The sequence below is a fragment of the Silurus aristotelis genome, assembly GCF_946808225.1.
Source record: "Silurus aristotelis genome assembly, chromosome: 6".
Taxonomy (NCBI): Eukaryota; Metazoa; Chordata; class Actinopteri; order Siluriformes; family Siluridae; genus Silurus; species Silurus aristotelis.
In genome coordinates this window covers 23,485,816-23,510,423 of record NC_139579.1, presented here as the reverse complement: position 1 = coordinate 23,510,423, position 24,608 = coordinate 23,485,816, and the positions used below count along the sequence as shown (strand labels likewise).

General features: G+C 37.6%; 1 protein-coding gene and 1 long non-coding RNA gene across 4 annotated transcripts in view; both read left to right on the top strand.

Moving 5' to 3' along the window:
- Window positions 1-5,725: 5,725 nt before the first annotated feature.
- Window positions 5,726-24,608, top strand: part of dph6 (diphthamine biosynthesis 6) — a 71,158-nt gene continuing 52,275 nt past the window's right edge. For 2 of the 3 annotated variants that reach the window (XM_083545640.1, XM_083545641.1), the window contains exons 1-3: window positions 5,757-6,026; window positions 6,423-6,514; window positions 6,599-6,783. In XM_083545640.1, coding sequence (XP_083401766.1) covers window positions 5,998-6,026; window positions 6,423-6,514; window positions 6,599-6,783 — 306 coding nt within the window. In that variant the 5' untranslated portion in view covers window positions 5,757-5,997. Of the gene's footprint in view, window positions 6,027-6,422; window positions 6,515-6,598; window positions 6,784-24,608 lie in introns of all 3 variants that reach the window. The other variant, XM_083545639.1, reaches the window with a different exon arrangement.
- LOC310728330 lies at window positions 16,562-22,154 on the top strand. Its single transcript, XR_014534242.1, has 2 exons — window positions 16,562-19,422; window positions 19,566-22,154. It is a non-coding gene; the product is annotated as an uncharacterized lncRNA (long non-coding RNA).

Below are 24,608 nucleotides of genomic sequence, written 5' to 3'. Positions count from 1 at the left end.
TAAATCAACCCCAATGTCTCACATTACACTGCCGGGCTATGTTTTATTTTTTCTCATTTATTTTTTCCCTGTAGTGTATTCAACTTTCTGTGTGATGCCTGGAATCTGTTGAATCTTTACATCAGTATTATGCACCACAGAAAAATCTAACAGTCCTGAATTCTTGAATATGCTTGGACCTTAAAAGAATTAGGTTTTTTTGGTCACTGTAAGGCCGAGCAAAACTTTTAACGTTAATCAGGACAACTTGTTTGCCTTTCCAGGCTTCCACCGATGATTAAGATAAGACCTGGATTAAATGGAACAGTGCGTCTCTGTGAAACATTCAGCCGCTACATATGGAATTGTATTTGGCAGCTGGGTCAGGTGACGGCTGGCTCGGAGTGTGTGTGCTTTTCTCAAGCTGTTTGGAAATTAAAGGATCTTGTACGTTAATGGACCACATCCCTTTTGGCTGTGACTTCACAGAGAAGGGGAAAAGAAGCCATAATTTGATTCAGGGATTTTGCAAGCAAAACAAAACACTTTCAAATCAAGACAATATTTGGAAAATCACATTTGCTGGGAAGAGTAGCTGTTTGAGAGGCTGCCCAATTTCTGGCTAATGAGAGCATTGTGGACACTTTGATCCTGCACTTTATCATCTCCTTTGTTAATAATAAATACATAATACGTTTTGCAAGGCTTTATACTAGGGAAGACATGCTTAAGCTCATGTGAGTGTCTGTATCAGAAGAGGTGTATGATAAATGCTAAGTTTATAATAGGAACATTACTGCTTTGTGGTGTATCTGTGATCATTTTCTTCAGTGGATCTATAGTAAATGATGTTAAAGGGCTAGGCTCTGTGCACAGGCTTATTGCTTTCTGTCATTAGCAGCTGCTGAGTGCAAGCTGCTGAAACGGGGCACAATTTGAACCGCCGCCAGTTCCATTGTTTACATATTTCCTCAAATTTCTAATCAAGATTCAGTTAGCTTAGACATTAAGGGACTAGTACTCAATTTACCCGAGTCAATTGTTAATTGTCTGTAAAAATGTGTACAGATTCCTGGTTGTGTTGCTCTCAAAGGGCTTTTGATGTGGCTAAAACATATAAAGGCCTCATTATATGTATCCGGCCACAGAACATTAGCCTTGAGGGTCAGCTGGTTGGATTCTGATTGAGGCACTTCCATAGACTTTTAGATCAGCTGTACTATTAAGCTACGATATTAGTTTTATAGTTTATATGAAATGTAAAATCAACACACGGTCCCTGATATGTTTTATTTGGCATTTTAAAAGGCGGTTAGACTGATGCCAAGTTTTCTAAATGTACAGTACACAGTATTTATTCACCTTCAGTAACCACACATTAAATACACACCAGTGCAACACTATGTATTACACACATACAAGTATTCTCACATTTATTCACACCTAGGGCACTTTAAGGTAGCCAACCCACCTACCAAGATGTTTTTAGGGGGTGGGAGGAAAAGAGAGAACCCAGAGGAAACCCATAAGGACATGGCATGGAACATGTGAAACTCCATATAGACAGTAACCTGAACTCAGGACTTAACCACGAACCCCGGAGCTGCGAAGCAGCAACACCACTGTCTACACCACTGAGTACACAGTGTGCCCACTCAAAACACATCAGTCCTCATGATCATTCCTTTTACTGTGTTTTATATTTAATTCCTTCACTCCTACATTAGCTTACTATCTTACTGCTAGCTAACCAGCTGAAATAATTTTATTTTTTTACATTACATTACACATAGCTAACTAGTTAGTTAGCCAATGTAGTTAGCTATTGTACAATTTTTAAAATTTGCAACCTAGCTGCAAAACCTTACTTTTCCATAATATTTTAGCTAAATTGCATATATCTAGCTGGATAATTAGCTAATGTAGCTACAGAGGTAATGCTAGTGTATACTAAACTGTATGTCAGATAATGCTAGGTAAAATTGCCTCACTCTCTTCACCGGAATGCTAGAAAAAAATTTCTCACTCTCTTTACAGAAATGCTAGCTAACTTTACCTCACTCTCTTTACAGAAATGCTAGCTAATTTCATTAGCTTTAAGTGTCATCTGGTTGGACTTTGTTTAAGGCACTTCCATAGACTTTAAGATCATCTTTTAACTTAAATTATAGGTTAATAAGTTTTAAGGTAAATTCACACACAAAAAATGTTGTTTCACTCTCTTTACCAGAATCCTAGATAACCTTATTTCATTTATTTACCAAATTGTTAACCTCACTCTTATTTTTTTCATGCTATTTAAATTCACTTCACTTTATTTTGTGCAAGCATCTCTTTTGTAAAAATGCTAGCTACCTTTGTGGATCTGATTTTGCAGAATACTAGCTACTTTTAACTCAATCTTGTCTATAGAGGCCCTCTAATTCCAAACTGTGGGTATTATAATCATTTGTCTTGCTGTTGACTGTGGACTTCTCTTGAGCTCGATTATAATCGAGGGCTTGACTCTTGAAACAAAATTTGACTCATGAACATCTTACTTATTTTATAATATGCTGACTATTTTGCCACACTTCTGCATATGTTGTTTTTTCTCTATGGAAGAAGTGGAGAAGTTGCGGCATCCAAACACTGCATCACTTTATAAAGTCCTTAAATCTCATGATTTATAGTCATTTTTATTATAGGAGAAAAGTCTGCCTCTCATGAGTGACCAGCAAATGCCCAATCAAAACACAAGTGATTATTTCCAAGTGAATTTCAAACTTTACGTGAACTATTCGGTGCCATTAGTCGGACTGGTGAGACATCTGGTATTTTAGCGTGCATGGCCTGTTGAGGATAATGTACAGTTGAATCCATCACTGCCTGCTGCAAGCTGCTGTTTGCTGAGAAGTCATGGAGCAGGAAGCTGGAGGTTGCCAGGTCACCATCAGCCACATCAATACTGTAACGAAAAGCATCTGAACAGGCTGCAAATGACCTTACAGGTCTGCTCAGTGTTAGTGACCACATGAAGAGTTTGAGCAAATTGTGTGCAGTGGAAAATCAGGATCTGGATTTATATTTTTTTTTTAGGTTCAGGAGAGCTTGTGTTTAGGCAGAGCTACAAATGCCCCCTTAGTGTAAAGGAAATAGCTGTCTAATGATGTAAATATTCTTCCAGAAGTTATGAGTAAGACCTACTGTACATATTATGGGAGAGTTTCAGCACCCAGTACTGTGTTGCGTTGCCAAAGCTAATTCATCAATATTTCACTGGATTAGTGGCATGAAAGGAGCAGAGCAGAAGTTGTAAATGTTTCTGACAAGTCTTCCAGGTTTAATACAAGAACGTTCAGGATTTAGTGCTATTCTAATAAAAGACAATAAATAAGCATGTTTGTTCAGAGACTGCCAACAGTGTTTCACTTTCCATTAATATGAAATGGAGCAAAAAACAGAAAAGTGTAAAAGCTGCCGCAAAAAGCAACAGCGCACTATGTCACACAGTGTCGCTTTTTAATAGAATCCGTATCGGCTGTCCTCTAAAGGGGAAGATAAATAGAAAGCCGGTGTGTGACGACTCTTTCCTACCTCTGTGTTCAACCTTGACTGGAGTGCCCTGCTGCTCAATATGTCTGCACCATGATTTCAGGCCTCACTTTGTCATTACACCCCAAAGTTTTTGTGTCCTTGTCTGACAAAAATTAGTTTGTGTATCTGTGTAAATCAACTGTTGTATGTGTATGCTCCTTTAAGGGTGCCATTCGATTCTCTGTGCCTTGCCTCCATATTTATGCTCCTCATATTCAGTTCATTGCCTGTGCCTCCAATGCACTATCCATCAAAGGTTTTTATTCCCTGTGGGCCTACAAGACGACGGAACGCTCAATTGTAAATCGCAAGCATACTGGCAAAAATAAAAACAAAATTCCTTACAAGTTCACCTGCAAAACGATCAGATTTATAAATAATAAATATGCTTAGTGCTTGGAGATTCAGAGTGTTTTCAGTGATGAAATGGAATGTGTGTGAATGACTAGACATGGAGCACAATGTACACTTTGTATAAAACATCACATATATAAATTCATTACTTGAAAGGCAACATTTGATTCACAACTGAAAAAAAAAAAATAAATAAATAAAAAATCCACAACATCGTAATCTTCCAACAAACTCTGCAAAGACACAAAGAAAAGAAACAAGTTTTGCAACAGCATTGATTCCACCAAGTTTTCAAAGAGCACCCAATAAATAAATAAGAACATAAATGACCAAAAGCAGGTTATATTAAAAAGAAAAAAAGAAGAAAAAAAAATACACAGGACCGAGAAGATGTCTTTTTCAATTTTGTATATGCTGACAAAATCAGTTGCCTTTGGCCTGCTTAGGGGCACAAGGTGAAGAAAGTACACGAAGGCACTGCAATTATTCTGTTCTGGCACAACAACTGAGAGCAAAAGGAGCATCAAAGGTTTTCCTCTCAGCCACAGCACTCCCTCTGAGGAAAACACTGTCTGTGTGAATAGCACTGGAGAGGCGGCTGCTGCTGTTCATCAGCTCGTGTGTGCCATAACTCCATGAGGCTCTGCAAACTCTGCACCCTTCCCAACAACACCCTGTTGTTAAAATTAGTGTGTGTGTGCAATTGACATACATTTGAGGATTACAGTAATATTAGTGTATATGATGGATAGCGAGATCTTTTTTTTCCACTTAGGATAAAATGATGATATACCTTAATTTTTAAATATGCTTGAAAGCCCCAATTAGGCAGACAAATATATTGAATAATAATAATAATAATAATAATAATAATAATAATAATAATAATAATAATAATAATAATTAGAGGGGGGAGAAGAAGAAGATAAAAATGAAGAAAAATAGTGCAACTATTATGATTGAGATTATGAGATTATTTTTTATTATTGTTGTTTTTATAAGTAATATTGCTTTTATTATATTTTATTAAAATTGAAGTCATTATTTTCACATATTCTTATTTCAAGATTAAAATTATGTCACAATTATTACAACTTCTGAACACAATTAAAATTGCTTAGGTATCACAAATAAAATCAATTATTATTATTATTATTATTATTTCTTCTTCTTTTTCTCTTCTTCTTCTTCTTCTTCTTATTTTCTTCAGTATTGTATCAGTATTGTATCAGTTTCTTCAGTATTGTATTTTTTCTGACTTAAAAATAATTTTAAAATTGTAGTCATCATTTTTTGCACATATGTTTCTCTTACAAGCTCTTACAATGTGTGCCAATAATTAAATCTATTATAAAAAAAATAATTATATTGCTTATACATCACAACAATAATAAATTGTGTTTATAAATTATTATTATTATTATTATTATTATTATTATTATTATTATTATTATTATTGAGATAACATAAGATATACCATTATTTGTCCCACAGTTGGGAGATTTCTGTGTTACAGCAGCAAAAAATTTAAATAAATAAAAATTAAATAATAATAATAATAATAATAATAATAATAATAATAATAACAATAATAATAATGATTATTATTTTATTATCATTGCTGTTGTTGTTGTTGTTGCTATTATTATTATTATTATTATTATTATTATATTAATTTATATTAGCTTACATTTCTTTTATTCACACTCTATAATTCTGTTATATTAAATGTCATCTCGAGCCTTTGCAGATTTTTTGTTAACAGGCACATTAAAGGGCAGCTTTTTCCCCCCAGCTCGGGGTCCTTTACTCTCACGGAAGACGCGGCTTGCACATTATCGACTCGTGTTTACAAATTGGGCTAAATCTCAAATGGCTTCTTGTTGGTTATACAGTACACTGGTGGAGGCTGAATAGACCGCTGTGTTAAAGCAGTATGTAGGGCGGTTATGTAGGGATCAGTGAGTGGTTTGGGATTGAGCCCGAGTGACCCGGCGTGAGCCTCCTGAGTAGCACATCTTTACAGAGTGACAGACTCCTGTAAATGAAAACGTTCTGTTCTAGTTCTGTTGTGTGACCGCAGAAAGCATGAAAATGAAAGTTGTTGCATTAATAAGGTAACAAACTATTGCTTTTTCTTTGCTTAAAAACTTTATTATATTTATTCATCGTTTCGATTTATTTAGCTGTCACATGTGTTTACTGTTACAGTTCTCCTAAAAGTGTACGATTACAAATGAAGCACAACAGCTACACATTTAAACATTCACCTGCCATATAAAGCAAAACATATAAATGCATCTAAATATGTATTTAATATAAAGCTAAATTTTTAAATATAAATGCCGTGTATCTCTCTCTCTCTCTCTCTCTCACACACACACACACACACACACACACACACACACGTGTGTGTGTGTATATATATATATATATATATATATATATATATATATATATATATATATATATATATATATATATAATATTTCATTCACTTGTTTTGTTCACAGTGGTGGCAAAGACAGCTGTTACAACATGATGCAGTGTGTTGCTGCAGGACACACTATAGTAGCACTGGCCAACCTCAGACCAGCTCACACAGGTAAGATCATGCATCTGAAATCCTCAAAATCTGCTCGTGAAAACTATAATAATAACACTTTGTCTTCATTTCCATGCCACCTAGATGAACTGGACAGCTACATGTATCAAACAGTTGGTCATCAGGCTATTGAGCTGTATGCAGAGGCCATGGATCTGCCACTGTACCGGAGGACGATTGAGGGCTCGAGTGTGGACACAGGCAGAGAATACCACCCGAATGATGCCGACGAGGTGGAAGACCTGTACCAGCTACTAAAACTTGTGAAGGTAATCCTTATAAAGGTACTTTGTTAATGAAAACAAATTTAAGACTTGTTAAGCATTAAGCCAGCCTTAAGAATTTCAGATCATGGCACAGGTAAACACACCTGAAGTCAATCTGGATATTTGGACTTCCAGATGGCTTCCACTTGTTCATTCATATCCAGCAATACACTTGTGTTTGTTTGTATGTCACTGAGTATGTTTAAGGATATAAAATTATATTGAAATGTTCACAAGCATTTACCTCCCCAAGTAATGTGATTGGGGGGAACTTACATACATACATATTAGGGTTGTAACGGTACACAAATTTCACAGTCCGGTACAATTTCAGTGCAGTTACGGGGTAGAAATGCAAAACGTAAAATTACTTGTCGTTTTTTCATTAACACAGTTTATTATTATTAACATTTGTAAGCATCAACAGTTTACCTTTTGAAAACAATTTTCAATAAAATGTCTGCTTAGATAAATAATTGATCAAATATTATTCTAATACGTTTTATACAATAAATCTAATTAATGCAATACACTTTTTTTTTTTTTTTTGATTAAATTGAGTAATCAATTAAATTGTCACAAATGAAAATAAAATTAAATAAATGGAAAAATTTAATTAAATAGTTTACATTTGTTAGATGCCATTTGGGTAATACAGATGTGCGTGCGTGCGTGTGTGTGTGTGTGTGTGTGTGTGTGTGTGTGTGTGTGTGTGTGTGTGTGTGTGTGTTACATTTAATATTTAATTTTCTAAAGATATAATCTACTTAACTGTTCTTCTTATTTCAGCATACTTTAACAAATGCCTACATTCCATCCATCCTTCCTTCTTGGACGTGACTTTGCATGGTTATACAACGTACAGCTGTTATCCCCTTAGGGTGTACACACTTTTGTTGCCAGTTTATTAAGACAATAAAGGTTGTATAGTATATAAATCTGTACTGCTCTATAAGCTGCACATCGGCGACTCTAAAATATTAAAAAAATATTTATTTCTATTGTATTGTCGTTTGAGAAGATAAACTACAATGTTTGCTAAAATGTGAGGGGTGTACTCACTTTTGAACTCACCTTTTTGCTATATAATGAGACAATGAGGCTGATTTCTGTCATCGACAACAACTGTTTTCTTATATCAAATGTTTTCACCGTTTTTACTCATGAAATTCTTTTCTTTAAAAAAATGTTTTTATAATATTGTCTTTAAAAATATAACTTCAAAATTATGTTGCACATAACATTGTAATATGGCATGTGCATTGTGCAAATGTCTCCAAGCATTGTGAATTTTTTTTTTTTTTTTTGCCATGTGACCAAGTCTTACTGTTGTGTAAGCACATCTACAAATAGTAGTAAAAAACATGCACAGGTTTCAGCAATTTGTTCTCATCTAATGTCTTAAGAACCTCCTTTTGTCATCGGATTGCTTGTTGCTTATGAATGGTATTAATACTTGTTTGTTTGGCTCTCGCATTACGATATATTATTGTTTAAAAAAAAAAAAAAAAAAAAGGATATTTTTTTAATATTTTTAAATATTTTCTTTAAATTCTCCCAGAGTGAGGTCACAGGAGGATAAAATCAATTTGTTTGTAATTGGAACTTAAAAATGTATATATCACCTGGTCTTTTTTCCAATCTTCTATCTGCACTTATAACAGACTCGCATTCCTTTTCTCAGCTTATAGGGTGTGATACCCGGTCAGGGAACCAACCCCAGCCATTAGGGTTGCACAAGCCTTAGTGCTGGTCCCAAGCCCGGATAAATGGGGAGGGTTGCGTTATGAAGGGCATCCAGCATAAAAACGTGCCAAGTTAACAAGCTTCACCTTGTTCTGTGATGCTTTTCTGACCATCACAGTTGATAAGGGTAACTGCTTTCATTAACAAACCTGTTTCTACCAGCAAAACCGATATGCTGCTATTGTGCTCAGTGTTAGTAAAGATAGGGAGGGTGAGGAGGCCTGGGGGTGAGGTCAGAGTTTCAATTAATTTCAAAGATGCTCATGTAGGCCACTCAAGATCTTCTACTCCAACTCATGTAAACCATATGTTCATGGAGATGGCTTTGTGCACAGGGGAACAGGTTTTGGATTAAGGAGTTTATTGTAAAGACATCCTTCACAATTGTGTGTCTTCAACATTGACCACCGGATGTTCAACATGGCACCTCATGGTAAAGACTTTCTGAGGATTTGAGAATTAGAATTGTTGCTTTCCACAAAGTTGGCCTAGGCTATAAGAAGATCAGGAACACCCTGAAACTGAGTTACAGTACAGAGGCCAGAGTTTTTCAAAGGTTTTCCAAGACAGGTTTCACTCGGAACAGGCCTCACAAGGGTCCATCAAAGAAGTTGAGTCTTCGTGTTGTGCGTCAGGTGCAGAAGCTGCTTTAATAAACAGACGTATGAGTGCTGCCAGCATTGCTTTAGAGGTTGTAGAAACGGAAGTCCGCTTGTCAGTGCTCAGACCATACGCCTCACTGCAACAAGTCAGTGCATGGCTCTCATCCCAGAAGCTGGCTCACAAGAAAGTCTACAAACTTTCTTGTTATTGGAACGATGTCCTGTGGTTTCATGAGACAATGATAAACTTGTTTTGCTCGGATGGTGTCCAGCATGTGTGAGGTGACCTGGTGAGGGGTACCAAAAAAATTGTGTCTTGCCTACAGTCAAACATGGTGGTGGCGGCATTATGGTCTGGGGCTGCATGAGTGCTGCTGGTATTGGGGAGCTGCGGCCCCAAACACATCGGCAAGATGACAACTGCTTTGCTGAGGAAGCTGAAGGCGATTAAGTCGGCAAGTATGTCTCCAGACCTGAACCCTGTTGAGCACCTGTGGGGCATGCTTAAGCAGAAGATGGAGAAGCGCCGTTTGTTTAACATCCAGCAGTTCCGTGATGTCATTATGGAGGAGTGAAAGAGGATCCCAGCAACAACCTGTGCAACTCTGGTGAATTCCATGCCCAGGAGGATTAAGGCAGTGCTATATTACAAGGGTGCTCACACAAAATATTGACTCTGGACACAGTTTTGACATGTTCACTTTGACAACACCCAGTTATTATGACAATAATGGCTGTATGTAGAGTTATTTTCAGAGGACAGTAAATCTGAATCGCTATACAAGTTGCACATTGACTATTCTACAATATTTACAAGTTTTATTTCTATAGTATTGTCGCTTAGAAGATATACTAAAATAGTTGCTGAACTGCAAGGAGTGTAGACACTTTTGTGAGATACGGTGTGTGTGTGTGTGTGTGTGTGTGTGTATATATATATATATATATATATATATATATATATATATATATATATATATATATATATATATATATATATATATATATATATATATATATATATATATATATACACAGTACAGACCAAAAGTTTGGACACACCTTCTCATTCAAAGAGTTTTCTTTATTTTCATGACTATGAAAATTGTAGATTCACACTGAAGGCATCAAAACTATGAATTAACACATGTGGAATTATATATGGAATTATATACATAACAAAAAAGTGTGAAACAACTGAAAAATGTCATATTCTAGGTTCTTCAAAGTAGCCACCTTTTGCTTTGATTACTGCTTTGCACACTCTTGGCATTCTCTTGATGAGCTTCAAGAGGTAGTCACCTGAAATGGTCTTCCAACAGTCTTGAAGGAGTTCCCCGAGAGATGCTTGGCACTTGTTGGCCCTTTTGCCTTCACTCTGCGGTCCAGCTCACCCCTAAACCATCTCGATTGGGTTCAGATCCGGTGACTGTGGAGGCCAGGTCATCTGGCGCAGCACCCCATCACTCTCCTTCTTGGTCAAATATCCCTTGATGCCTTCAGTGTGACTCTTTGAATGAGAAGGTGTGTCCAAACTTTTGGTCTGTACTATATATAAATATATATATATATACCCCTAAATAAATATTGTATATATTTATTATTAATTATAAATGTATAGAAGTTAAAGGTTTATTCTTTGTGCCAATAATTATTTGTTTTGGTTCTGGAGATAACCCCATGTATGTGCAAGTTAAAACAAGGCGGGGTTTCGAGTTCGTGATGAAGTACATGTTGAGGCATGACAAGTATTTCAGATTTTTTTGTCCTAAGTCTTGAACATTGTTATTTTAGTTACGGCAGACCGGGTTACTTGGTTTGACTCTTTAGCTTTGGTGTGTTACAGACAGTGTTAGTGAATGTAGTGAATGTTACTGAATGTAACTTCTTAAAGATTCTATTTAATTTTTACAGTTTATATCACTGAACTCAAAAACACTTAATCTGTGCTTATAGGGCAAAAAAATAATCAATGACCAAGAATGAGCTTTTTCTCCTTTCTTTTTTTTTCAATTGACAATTTACACAATTTACATTTTCAATAAAATTTTTTTACAATTTCAGGATCTAAAATTAACAATATGTTCACATAAATTGTAAACTGGAACTTAAATTAGGTAAAATACCAAAATAAATAAATATAAATATTTAGATATTTATGTATATATTTATATTAGTAGTAGTGTATATATTTTTTGCCTTCCCATTCCTGTTTGTCTCTACGATCTTCAGTTTAAAAAAAAAAAAAAAAAAAAAAGAAGAAAAGAAAAAAGAAAGCTATCCTTCGAATGCATTATTCAACTGCAGTTGGACTGGAGGATATTAATTTTGAGGGCCGAATATCTGATGACCGGGTTGTGTTAGGAGATGTCTGTCAGGTCTCTTGCCTGATGTACTTTGTTCATTCCACCATTCTTTCTGCCATGAGAGAGTTAATCAGGGTTTTTTTTTTTTTGTTGTTAAAAAGTTCTCCTTCTGACAGAGTGAAGAGCCTCTCATACCTGCACAGGACACTGCAGATCATCTTGCACCTTTAGAGCCGAGTGCCATCAAATTTTTACTGCTTGTTATATAGGAATATGGGCAGAGACGAGCCAGACATGGTGTAAACAGAAACAGGGAAATGCGTTTTCTGTACGTCTCTGTGCAAACAAGTTCGTGCAGCATCACTCTCTCTTTGGACATGACCAGAACGTGAGCTCAGAGCTCATGAACCTGCCTCAGGGCCACACTTCTTTCTTTTTCTCCCAGACTTTTTAAGCTTTAACAATCTCCAAAAGTCTATCTTTTACTACCATTGCTGTTTTTTTTTTTGCTGAGTTCTGCATTATAGTCGTCGGTGTGAGCCATCGTCGTGTACGCCTGCTTCTAAACCCATCTTATTACAGGATGCCCAAAGGTTGATGTTGTTGTTGATGTTGTTATGCATCTGAGGGCCATTAGACTTGCCAGCTATATACTTTTCACCACACTTCGGATGATCTGTGGACTTGCGCTTGCATATGATAAACACTCATTTCCTGTCCGTGTTTAGAGGAGCAGCGCACACACACCTCTGTTTAAGTCTCAGTGTTCACCCATGCTTAGGCTTTTTATTTCCAGACAAATAGTTTTGAAGGAAAGACTGAAAATAGAAAATTGCCTCATTCCCGTGTTTATTATAGCAAGTTGTATCAGTTCAGATGTGGAACATTTGCTGTAGGCTATTAGAGCAATTTCACTTTCTTTTCAAAACACAATTCTTGGATTTTGCTTTACTGTTAATAAGATGTGATAAGATTATGGATACATCACCCTCTCTCTTTATTTAAAAGTAAGTTACACAAGACTGCTAGATGAACAACTAAATAAAAAGCTTAATTTTTTTTTAAATGTACAAATGACAAACTTCAGTTTTATTATATCCACTCGTTTAACATCATCGAGTTTGCTCGCTCCGTATTTTCCTCTGTGCTGCTTCTCAAAATTTTTTCCACTCAGCTTTCGCTCAAGTTTGATTTGTGGCGGAGAAAATGAAAAAAAGAAAAAGGAAAAAAAAGAAAAAGAAAAACCTACGATAATTAACTGTTGAATCACTCTCGCAGGAAAAAGAGCAGTTTTAGCATAAAAAAAAAGTGTTTGGGAAGTGTGATATTTTGAAAGATCCATCCTAGCAGTTTGAAATAATTAGATGTTATTAAAATCTTTTGGGGAAATGACACTTGAACATAGATGAAAGAATATTTTTAGGTGGCGTACCCAAACACCCCTTTTTCACTCTTTGTAATCGGCGAAGAGTGCGAGGAGATCTGGTGCGAACTGTGATGCAACAGTGCCACCTATAGCTCCGTCCGACTCACACTTCATATCGTGTTTTTTTGCCCCCCCCCCCCCACCCCCCCAAAAGGATTGGTGGGTCTTTTTGAGAAATCAAAAGAAGGTATCATTTTCTTTGGCACAATTGTTAATAGGGGGTAGTAGGAGATGGGGAGGTGTATAGGGTGTAGTGGGGGGGGGGGTGAGTGGGGGCATCTTTTTCAGCGGTGATGTTAATCGTGTGGTGACAATGTGGCCTTGCTCTCATGCCTCCTCCTTTTGGTGGCTTTCAGGCTTTTTGATGTGTGTAATCTGAGAGACACGCCGCAGCCGGGCCGGGCACTGACGAGCCTGATCTCTGAACCTGGCTTTTAGACTGAGAGAGGTAACCGTTTTGTCAGTGGAGGGATCTTTCATTTCTTTATGTGTGCGCTGATTGCAGGGATCTGCCCGAGATTGATGTACTCTTTCCTTCAAGTGCATGTCTAATAAATCAGCGGAGGAATTAAACATCGCCTGTGCCTCGTGACGCTCGTAAAAAGGATGAAAAATTCTCTAATAGGAGGATGTACTGTACGGCGATATTCTACACTCGGGGTTCATAATTATTTTACTTCGTCTTCTTGTTTACCTTTGAATTAGAGAAGCAGTGATATCGATACAGTAATAACCCTTTTTTTTTTTTTTTTTTTTGCTGCATCTTAGTGATTAAAATTACCTTGTATCAGTCACAAGACCTATATGATCTTCCAAAGAATATATTTCCACATCTCAAATACTGTGTGTGTGTGTGTGTGTGTGTGCACGCACAGGTTCTCATGCCTGTGTGTATATCTGCAGGTCAAAGGCCAGGTCAAAGGTGTACCTTCACATGATTTGTTAGCATCTCTTACCTCTTTGACATGGTATGATCACATATTGGTGCTAGAAACTCATAGAAGGCTTTAATCAGGTTGGACGTTTCATCCTCTTGCATATGAATTGAATATGCTGGAATAAACTACAGGTTTATTATTGCTAAATAATATCTGTTTTTTTTGGCCAAAGGGAAAAGGGCCCAAAACTTCAAAATTCAAGAGCATACTCCATGTTATTGGTTAAAAGAAAATGTAGGTAAATGTATTGCTTGTCAGCGCCAGTACTGTAAGTTATTTCATAAAATAAAAAAAAGACCACTCTGGTTTCACTGGGATTTTGGCGTGCTGGATCTCTTGAACGCAAAACATTAATTAATGACTTGGCCTGAATTTCGAGAGTCGATTTCATTTCATGCAAATAGGGATGCTAGAAAATTCTTTTCCCTCTGTTGTTGTATTTATTTTTTTTAAATAGAGGAGGATTATTTGTTAGTTGGTTTCCAGAGCTAGGAGGTGCTTGTGTCTTCTCTCTCTCTTTCTCTCTCTCTCCTCTCCTCTCTTCCCCTCTACCATCTGACCTGTCATGAAAAGCCACAGAAGAGCATCGCTCCGTCGCTTTGTAGCCGAACGCTTCCTTCCGTCGGCATGTATTAAAAACACAGGCGTTTTCTGGCCCGAGCTAATCCTGGTGTTTAAGTGCACTCCTGGGCTCCAGCGGCCTCCATTATCGACATCATCAGACGAGCGGGAGGCCTCCAGAGAGCGGGGTCCATCAGGCCGGCCCAAAACACGTATTTGTTTTTCCTCTTTTTCCTCGTCTGTTCATGTCTGGGCCTCTGCGCTAGGGGCTTACTTTTATCCGGAGCCTTCAGAAGGCTGGCGCTGGTGAAACTCTCCCGCTGTGAGGCCGCGGGCCAGCGAGCTGCTGAGCCACGCTGATCGATTGTACGCCTGCACCTAGGTCGTCCCGTGTGCCGCACGTTGGCGTGGAAAAGAAAAGAAAAAACCCCCACTACAAATCAAAACAGTAGGTGTGTGAAGTATGCAGTGGATAAAATAAAGCTGTTATGGACCATATTCAGTCCATTAGGTGATGAAAATGTATTAATGGATGTGTGTCCATGAGTAAAGCTCGAATCCTCACACAATTTAAGCATGCTTTTACACCCATGGACTCCTGCACATGCTTTCCGAATTTATCATGTTTCCACAGACAGAGCTGTTTCTCAAGTGTTAAGAATTCGGTGAGGTTTCTGCTTGTTTTCCGCACGTGGAAGGATAGTGGCGTGGCTGAGATAGTAACCGCTCGCATTGTTTCATGCCCAAGTGGAAGTGGTGGGACAGGATCTGTTCGACACACAGAGCCATTTCCTCAGTCGTGATCAACCCCCCCCCAAACAGCAGATAAAGAGCTTTGCCTAAAGCCTTTGTAATTTGTATTTTTCTGCTCAATCTTGTTTAGTGATGATGGAGGGAGATAGGCCTTATCTCGGTTTCGCCGAGGGCTCGAGCAGCCAACGCTGCTTTAACATTGTTGAAATGGAGTCTGCCTTCTTTTTTTTTTTCTTTTTTCAATTGCGCCTGGCTATTAAGATGACTTGTAGACATAAGCTTTGAGTTATTTGCATCAGTTCTCTGTAACCCAGGTTTATACACTTTTTTTTTTTTTTTTTTTTTTTTTTCTTTTTTTAGGAGATGATGTGATCGAGCCACTGCAGCTTTCAGGTTGATGCCCTAGAATCAATATGCAAGGGGGAAACATGTAGTAATCTGAAACAACTTCCACAATGCTGTTGGAATTAAATTTTGCCCTCAGATGCTTAGTAGAAAAGAGGTTTGGAGTTGTGTGCAATTATGAAACAGGGATAAATAAGTTGGAGTGCGTGTAGTCTCGCAGGGAGTGCATTTTGCTGGAATGTGGGCTCACCAATAAAGCGCTCAGAACTTGGAGCAGATCCAACAACAGCATAGTTTTACTAAGGCAGAAATAAAGCGGCTGTGAAGCTCCGAGTGCTTCAGATCACAGAGCCTTTCACTTCCCTTATTGGCTCCTGGCTCGATCTGGTCATTACTCCTCACCTGGAGTGTGAGCGATAGCTCTCAATCAGCTCCCAACCGAATAAAAACTCACTGATGACTTTTGGTGTTTTGTTTTGGAAAAGCATTCCCTGGGAGAAATATTTGTGGCAGAACCTACACCTCCTGCTGCTGAAGCCATAAGCAGCCTTACAAAAACAGAGTCTGGAGTCTGGACAGTGTGTCAAACCTGAGGCCTTGCTTTTTTTTCTGTCTGCTTAAGAGGAGAAAAGGGGGGGAGGAAGACTTCTGAGCCGACAGAGCTGTTGACAGGGATTCTGAAGATGGATCTTTGTTCTGTTTTTTTTTTTTTTCTGTTTTTTTTCCCCCTTCGGTATAATGAGTGATGAGTAATAATCAGGAAAGTATTTGGCTAGACCAAAGCTAAGCAGTATTGTTGTGGTGAGCGTTCTGACAGAGATGGATTCATTTTCATATTCGTCCTGTGTAAAAGTGTGAGAAGGATACATGCCAGTTCCCGCTTGTTTATGTCTTTGGATTTAAGTCATGTCAGGACACGGGGCGATTATTTTGTTCTTTTCCGCGGACGTGTTATCTAACAAGCGTTAACATTTAACAGAGGAGCATTGTGAGTCCAGATCACCTCTTCTTCTTCTTCTTAATTCTGAACTATGAAAGGATTTGTTGCTATATGACTCCATTCCCTCAGCTCACACTTTTCCATGCATGTTAGTATGGAAAATCTTTTTTTTTCCCCCCAACTCAGGGAGCACACCGGTAAAACCCGGCCTTTGTGCTTGCTTTGGCCATGCGCAGGTTTAACCCACCTCACGTCAGCCCTGTTTGCGTAATAATATATATTTAAGAGGAAACTTGTGAAACGTTAATCTCTCCATTTTTTTAACCCTGATGAATTTCTACATTTTCCAGCTGTGCGGCGTGGCATATTTATGCTCGAGTCTATCGCTGAAAACGGCTCTGTCAGTGTAAATGAATCACGGCTAGCCTCGTGTGTGCACTGCAGGCTAGGAGACCTCATACCACTCGGCCCACACGTCTTCAGTTCTGAAAGAAAGAAAAAAAAAGGAGGAAAGGAACAGTAAGGTGTTGAAAGGTTTCTCTGTTCCTCCCACAGTGCTGTAACATTCTCAGAGAGGTCATCATTGTTTTGTGGCTTGCGCGACCACAAAGTAAACTGTTATGGCTAGAACACAATGGTCAGTGTAAGCTACTGGAATATATCGCATTCCATAACACTGAGAACCTGCCTGGCCTGGGTAATAGTGACTTCTCGGTGTAAGATCGCACAGAGACGCCGCATCGATTTCACTAAGAAAAGTCTGTCCTCCTGTGCTCAATATTGCTGATTGGAAATATTGGAGTACTGAAGAATATCTGAGTGGTCTGAGCACTAGTGGTGACTATTTGTGGACTCATTTTGTAGAGAGAAAGGGGAAAAAAATGACTGTGTGACTCATCACATATCTACGTGATACAGCATGCAACTCGTTTCCAGCAATTGAATAACAGAAACGTTTTTTTTTTCCTTTCATCTTAGCAAATGATTCAATAAAATAATACACTGCACTCTATTGACTCTATTCATTATTGAATTGCATTATTAACTAATTAACAGAAACCAAGATGAAATTAAAAAAAGACTAATAATTTGACTATAAAATGTTAAAATATATATTGCAGTTTAACGCTAGACCCATATGGATATTTTAAAAAACTTTCCCTTAACTTTTTTTCCTCTTTTTTTTTTTTTTCTTATAATGGGATCCGAAAGATCACACTTCAAATCCGAGATTTATTTGTTTCTTTTAAAATATAAAAAAGAAAGAACGTTGAAATTTTTTTTCCCAATAATTGTAAAACATAAGAAATGTTCAATATCTTCTGTGATCAAGATTTTGCTGTGTTTCTAGGTCACTAGTTAAATGTAAGAATATAAGAATGTAGTTAACATTTGTACAAAAGGTCAGATTTTTCCTTGAGTCTCATCCCTTGCTTTCGGAGCACGTGTTCAGACGGCACTAATGGAACCGAGCTAACACGGATCATCAGGTATTACACAAACCTGCGGAATCCATGCCGGCTCAAATGCACTCTTTGGTTAAAAAAAAAAAAAAAAAAAAGAAAAAAGAAAAAAGGGGGGACTGGATACATGCGAATAATGTGTTCTAATTTTCACTTAAAAAATGAATTAACATAGAAAGCAAACTATTGACATCGGGCCACCACTACATGTTTATTAGAGTTATTTATTAACAAAGTGTAATATACAGCTATTTTAAAGCTGTTTGAGATTTAATTTATTAACTTAATATAGCATGATAAGATTGTAGTATTGTATAGACATCCTGCCTATTTTCGCTGATATTAAAAGTAATGGCGCAAATGGATTTGCTTGAGCATGCAGGCCATCATTCCTGCAGGCAAACAAAGTCATTCGGTGTCATTTTAAATAACTGCTTAAGGAGGTAGACAAGAAACTGCACCACCAGCGATCCGTAGAATTCCAAGGGTACTTTACTAATTTATTAGGTGCTTACATAACAGCTTTGAAATGTATTAGTGTTAAAAGTGTTGGATTTTGCCCTTGCGTGCCCCACGCTCGGTTTAACACTGGCCGGTGTAGACCTGTAGAATACCAGTGTTACTTTTTAACCGAAGAATCGTTACTTAGTCATTCATGGTCGGTGTTTGACCCTGAACACTGACCCGTGATTCTACGTTTGTGTTGTCGGTACTGTAGTGTGTCACCTTGTCATGAGAGGATTCTGTCCGCTTAAGTAAAGTGAAGCGAGGAGGAGAAAAAAAACAAAAAAAAAAACACGAGGGTCCTCATGCGTTCAACAAAGCCTCTCTGTGTATATTAGACAGCAGTGTTGGAGTAAGTGAGTGTTTGTGTGTGTCAGGCCCTGAAGGTGTTTGGATATTTTATGAAACACAATTTGTTTGACCTTACATGTATTGTCACAAAGGTCCTTCTTTGCAGGCAGTGTTGTGTGTGCAAGGAACCAATCCCATTACAGACACGGCCGGAGCTGATATAATGGAGGGACCCATTAAAACCATGTCTCGCCTGCTCATTCATTGATGGATGCACTAGATACAGAAGAGGGTGGGGTTAAAGTGTGTGTGTTTGTGTAAGAGACAGAGAGGCACAGGGAGAGTATGATGGTCTTATGTGCCCTTGAGCAAACTGTCATTCAAGGCACTTTAATTAATTTCCTGCTTCTTCCTGCCTAGTCATGCTCAGTGAAAGGGGCAGTGTGTGTAACAGCGTTAACGCTGTGCTCTGTGCAACTTAAACCCGCCTGAATGTACACGAGAACCTACAGCTCTCCACATGATACAGATTTAATTTATACAGCAATGATTTCATATTTGATTACACCCAATCTGCGGTAAAGTGATCTGTTTACAGACAGTAGAGGTTTGGCCTCCTGTCAATGAATGAATGATGATTTTATGATTCACGAACAAATCGCGTTGCTAGATTATTCAATTATTTAGTTGTTAAATAAATTAATAATGTATAATTATTTTTATAAGTTAGCAACCAAAAAAAGGATTGGTAATATTTAATAATGACAGTGTTTTAAGTATTAAATGGTATTGGTGTCATCAGTGGAGCCTTTTGGGTACAGTATAGTATCAAAATTATGCATTTTAAATAATTTTTTTTTTTATGTTAATTATTATTTTTAATTGATCTGTTTTATTGTTTTTTTTTAAGTTGTGTGTGAACTTAACAAGGTCTTCTGTTACAAAGTCTTCCGGCTCACATCTATGCCAATAAAAAGACATAAATATTCTTAAACCGGTGCAAACCCTTTTAAAATTCTCCAAGCAATCTATTGAAAAGGTGAATTTCTTAATATTCGAATGACTGCTCTTATTTTTTCTTTATTTACTGATTATGTATTCATGACACACTTTCATTCTCCATTCCAATGTAATATTGCTAAATATGATGCATTTAATATAAAGCACCGAGTTTCACAAATAGCTGAATCAAGTTTGTGTAATTGATATACAAATTATAGTTTCTCACTTGACAGTAATCTGAATGTACATGTGCAGTAATGCAAATGATATGCTTTAAGGCTGATTAAGTAAAGTTTTGTTTTAGGCTTGTTAATATTCCCATATGCAACTTTTTTTTTTTCCTTCCCTGAAAATGTGCTACATTTCCATCAATAGTGAATTTCAGAAATGGTCAGTGTAAAAAAAAAAATCCGATCAGATCCAGATTGATATCCGAAGCGCATTGTGTCTGAGCGTTTCTTAGAGTTGTGCCAGTACATTATTATTTTTTTTAAATCATGCTGATTTTCTTGGCTTGCGAGCACATGTCTAATCCATTTGCGGATAATCAGGAAACAGCGACCTAATTCTCAGACGGTCTTAATTGAAATCTTCCCAGATAATCTGGAGCATATAAAATCGAATCGTAATCCTTGTTATCCTACTTACAATATTTCTCTTGTCATGGCCTCCCTGATTCAAAAAATATGTTTAAAAAATGTGAGAAGGTTACAGGGCGAAACTGTGTGAAAACACAATCATACTCATAGTGTAATGCTTTTGATGATTGAAAGAACATATGGCGACATGTGGCATTTACTTAAATTTTCAAAGCCTTGTTATAAATGTTGTAGTTTACCTGGGCTTTAGATAACATTATCTAAATTGCTGACATTAGATAGCAGTGTTTGTTGACTGTAGTGTTTTACACGATTTTGTTTCCCCGTTCCTACGTTTCAATGGTTTAAAGCCCCAGTTGCATCATTTATTTGAGCGTAATACATTTTATGTCGTGTTTAAACAATTATGATGATTGATCAACTTTTTGTGATGCCTCGTTTGGAAGTGTATACATTTTATTACATTTTATTATTTAATTTATTCTACAGTTTATTACGCACATGGGGCATCAAAATGAGTTTTCTATTATTTTAAATGCAATTTTATTTATTAATGATTTATTTCTCAATTGGCTAAATATGTAATAATAAACAGATTTGAAAATCATACGAAAGAAAATTTCGGCGCTAGAATTAACAGGTTCGTGTGAAAAATGTGTTGCTCCCCTGTTGGCTATAGCCTATAAATCCTTTGCAACAAATTGGCCTGTGTGTAAAATGTCACTTTTCCCTCATTGCTTTGGGTAATTATTTTGTCTTTTTTTTTGGAGCACGTGCACGCTTTAATCACTTAACATCTTTATCATCCAGCCCAGTGCATTCATTTTTATGAAAGACGTTTGGGGCTTTGATTTAATGAATTTGACAATTAGTGAGTCGTGTTAATGAGTGTTAGGGGCTAAGGAGCTTCATTGACAGGGCTGTGGGCCTCGGAGCTCCGCTGCTCCCAGCTGCAATGCTTCATTTCTGCTTTTCCTGTCCAAAGCTTGAAAAATGAGCCAGTGAGAAGAGAGGCCGAAAGATTAAAAGATGGCATGCTTTAGAGTGTTAAGATCCTGCCACTTCATTATAGAGTAGCTGTGCTCTGTGGTAATGTAGGGGATGGTGGAAAGGAAAAGACACATCGGCCAAAACTAAATTTAAACCCCGTGATTAGATGCTGTAATAGCTTTTAGGTGTCTGACATCATTTTTTGTTCATTTTCGTTTCTTTTTTTTTTGGTAGAACTTAAACTGTCAAAAATAAAATAGGTCGATAGAGATTTCGAACTGCAGGAAAATCAAAGTTTATGTTCGAACCAGTGCCATGAATACAGAGAACACGTCTGCAATATCAATCCAGGCTGATTTATGCCCGCGCATGGCGATTCCGTCGTCTTTTCCTCCATAAAGGATGAGAAAGTATGTGTAAAATTTGTGAAATTTAAGAGGCTGAGATTGTGTGCTGTTCTGGTAAAACTAGTAACCCAAGCCTCCTTCATTCCTGTCAGTCTCGCAGCGATGATTCGGACGGGATGAAAACAAAGCGGCCTCCAAAAATAACCTCTTGCTCGAGCTCCATCATACTCCGGTTTGTTTATAAATGGTCTAGGTCTCCGAACTCAAGAGTGGAAAGAAACGGGTGTGAGAACGTTCGAGGAGTGAGCAGAGAAGCGCTTTTGTTATGAGGCCATATTCAGTTTCTGTTCATATCATGTTTCTAGTGACTATCCGAAAACTCGCCGATCACATGTTGTTTGCGTGTTTGTGGCAGCTGTGCTTTTTTATTTTTATTTTTTTATTTTTTATTAATTGTCTTGGTGGAAAAATACTTTTTTATTTTTATCTCTATGAACTCGTTGCCAGTATACAGTGAGGCTTAATTAGTCATCGGGTCCTTCTTGGTAAAAAATAAATAAATGGTAACTTAACATTCATTAATTTATTTCAGTAATGAAGTACGATGAGAACGATTGATACTTTCCCAATTGCTTTGCTCTCTTTCAGTATACTGCATCCCAAATTCAGTTCTGAAATTTAAATTGTTCTTTTATAATAAACCAAAAGTGTCGGTAAACAGTAAGTGACGTGGTCAGTGTGTGTTTTTCCTGTTGTTGTTGTGCAGCACTTCCAGTCATTTTGAATGTATTAACAGGTTTGGCAACAGGCTCATGTGTGATGTGACCGAAATCCAGTCTTAAGAATAATTTCAACACGATTATCTTTTAAGACTTGACAAAAATAAATAAAAAATTTTGTTTGTGTTATATATATATATATATATATATATATATATATATATATATCACAGGGTCTCAGATAAAAAAAAAATAAATCAGTTAGCGGATTGTAAATCATATTAAACAGGTCTTTGTTTTTTTTTTAAGTTCATGTAACGGCACCACTTAAGCTCAGTGAAATGCTTCTGCAGCACTTTAGAATTTCTTTTTATTTGTTTTCTTTGGTGTTTTAGTTCTTTCTTTCGCTGGTGCACATATAATTTGCTGTATTACGATTACAAATGAGACAAACATGCAACGGCCAATCAGCTTTCTGTTATTGGCACAAATCTCTTTTGGATTGGTTGTAAATCGGATTATTTTCATTATCTATGGGGAAGTGCAAGTTTAGTGACTTGATAAAAATAAATTTAGGGCTTGGTAAGAGCCAGCTGCTAACAATGTATTTGTGTGTGTGTGTTTTTGATGTTGTGAAATTGGTCTTAAATGTCATCCTTCAAGTCTTAGATTAAAAAAAAACAAAAAACGTGAAACTTAAGTATTTTGAAAAACATTTTTCCTTTTATTTACATGTATGGCATTTGGCAGATGCCCTTATCCATGAGAATTATATCATTTATACACCAAGCAAGTGAGGGATAAAGAGTCTTGTTCAGGGGCCCAGCAGTTGCAGCTTAGTGGTGCTGCCCTAATATTCAAATGTAACATCATAACCACTAAGCTACCACTTCCCACACTTCGCACTTAAAAAAAAATGTGTTCATTTCCCTTTGTGTAGAGACTTTTAGGACCCCCTGTGTACTAAGTGTAGCAGTGTCCCCTTCTTACCTAAAAACATACTCTCCATTAATGTGTTTGGGTTGAAAATATATGAATACACTCTGAAGTCATCATTGTGTAACATTGTTAGCCATACAGTATTTATTATTTTTTAATTAGTTGTAAGATCAGACGAGTTGGAGAGAGAGGGAGAGGGAGAGGGAGAGAGAGAGAGAGAGAGAGAGAGAGAGAGAGAGAGAGTGATTGCATGCCGGCATGGACCTGCGCGATGCTTTCCCTCGCGTGTGTTGTAGCCGGACCTGAGGCTGTAATGTCTCCGTTTCCCTTACACACACCTACACGAGCATACATATATATCCTTTATCTGATTAGCTGGTGTGTTTGTGCGGAAGGCAGCGTCAGCCTCAGGCAGGGCATGGATTTCATTTAAAAAAAAAAAATTAAAAAAAAAGTATCAAAGGTTTACACGTTGCTCTTTTTAATCAGCATGTTTATCAGGCAGAGAAAAATTGCAGGAAGGACCACAGGGAGAAGGGGAGGGTTATCTTAAGCACCAGTAGCCTGGGAAATTGATAATGGCTACAAGGTAATTTACTGCCAACTTGTGCATCCCCGCACGTAGGGCTGCCCCCCATTCTAATTACAGCACATGTAATGTCCTAATGAAGCTGCGGGGTGGTGTTTGTTTGTTTGTGTGTATGTGCGTGTGCATATGCCTCAGTGTTTCTGCAAACTGTCTTCTTTTTGCAGCTGAAAATGAACTCATCTTGGTGCTCGGCGGAAATCTCCACGTCCCGCCGGAGTGTGCGGTGGCTCAGAATTTATGGTGCTGCACGAACGAAGCATTTAATCATTGTGGTAATGTTAATTGCGCACTCGCACAGAGCCTAGCCATCTCTATGAATGCATGATGCAGGGCTGCTGCTGTCTTGACGGCTTAAAATCTTCTAAGCTCTCGCTGTTTACAGGAGCGGAGAGCTCCGTGTTCGTCCGTCACGGTCAGCACACAGGCATTTCAGGAAGATGGCCTCCGATCAGAGATCTCCATGCATGCTTTGCGGTCCTTAGTGGGACCAGTGCAGACGGCCAGTTTTCTGCGAGGGGCAGTGGTTTCGTTAAAACTGTCGATAATCACACGGCAGCTTGGAAAAGACAGGACGTAGCCTGAGCCTCTCCACCCTGCTGGGGGACGTGAAAAGAGTCAGGAAAACCTCACTACCCCCTTCCATATATAAACATCCTCCCTGCCTATCTGCCAGAGGAAGAGATCTGCTATTGAGCTCTGTTATCTCTGGTTTAAAACTGGGTATCATTGTGCAAAGGAAAGAGAGTAAATATTGGTTTACCTCTATTG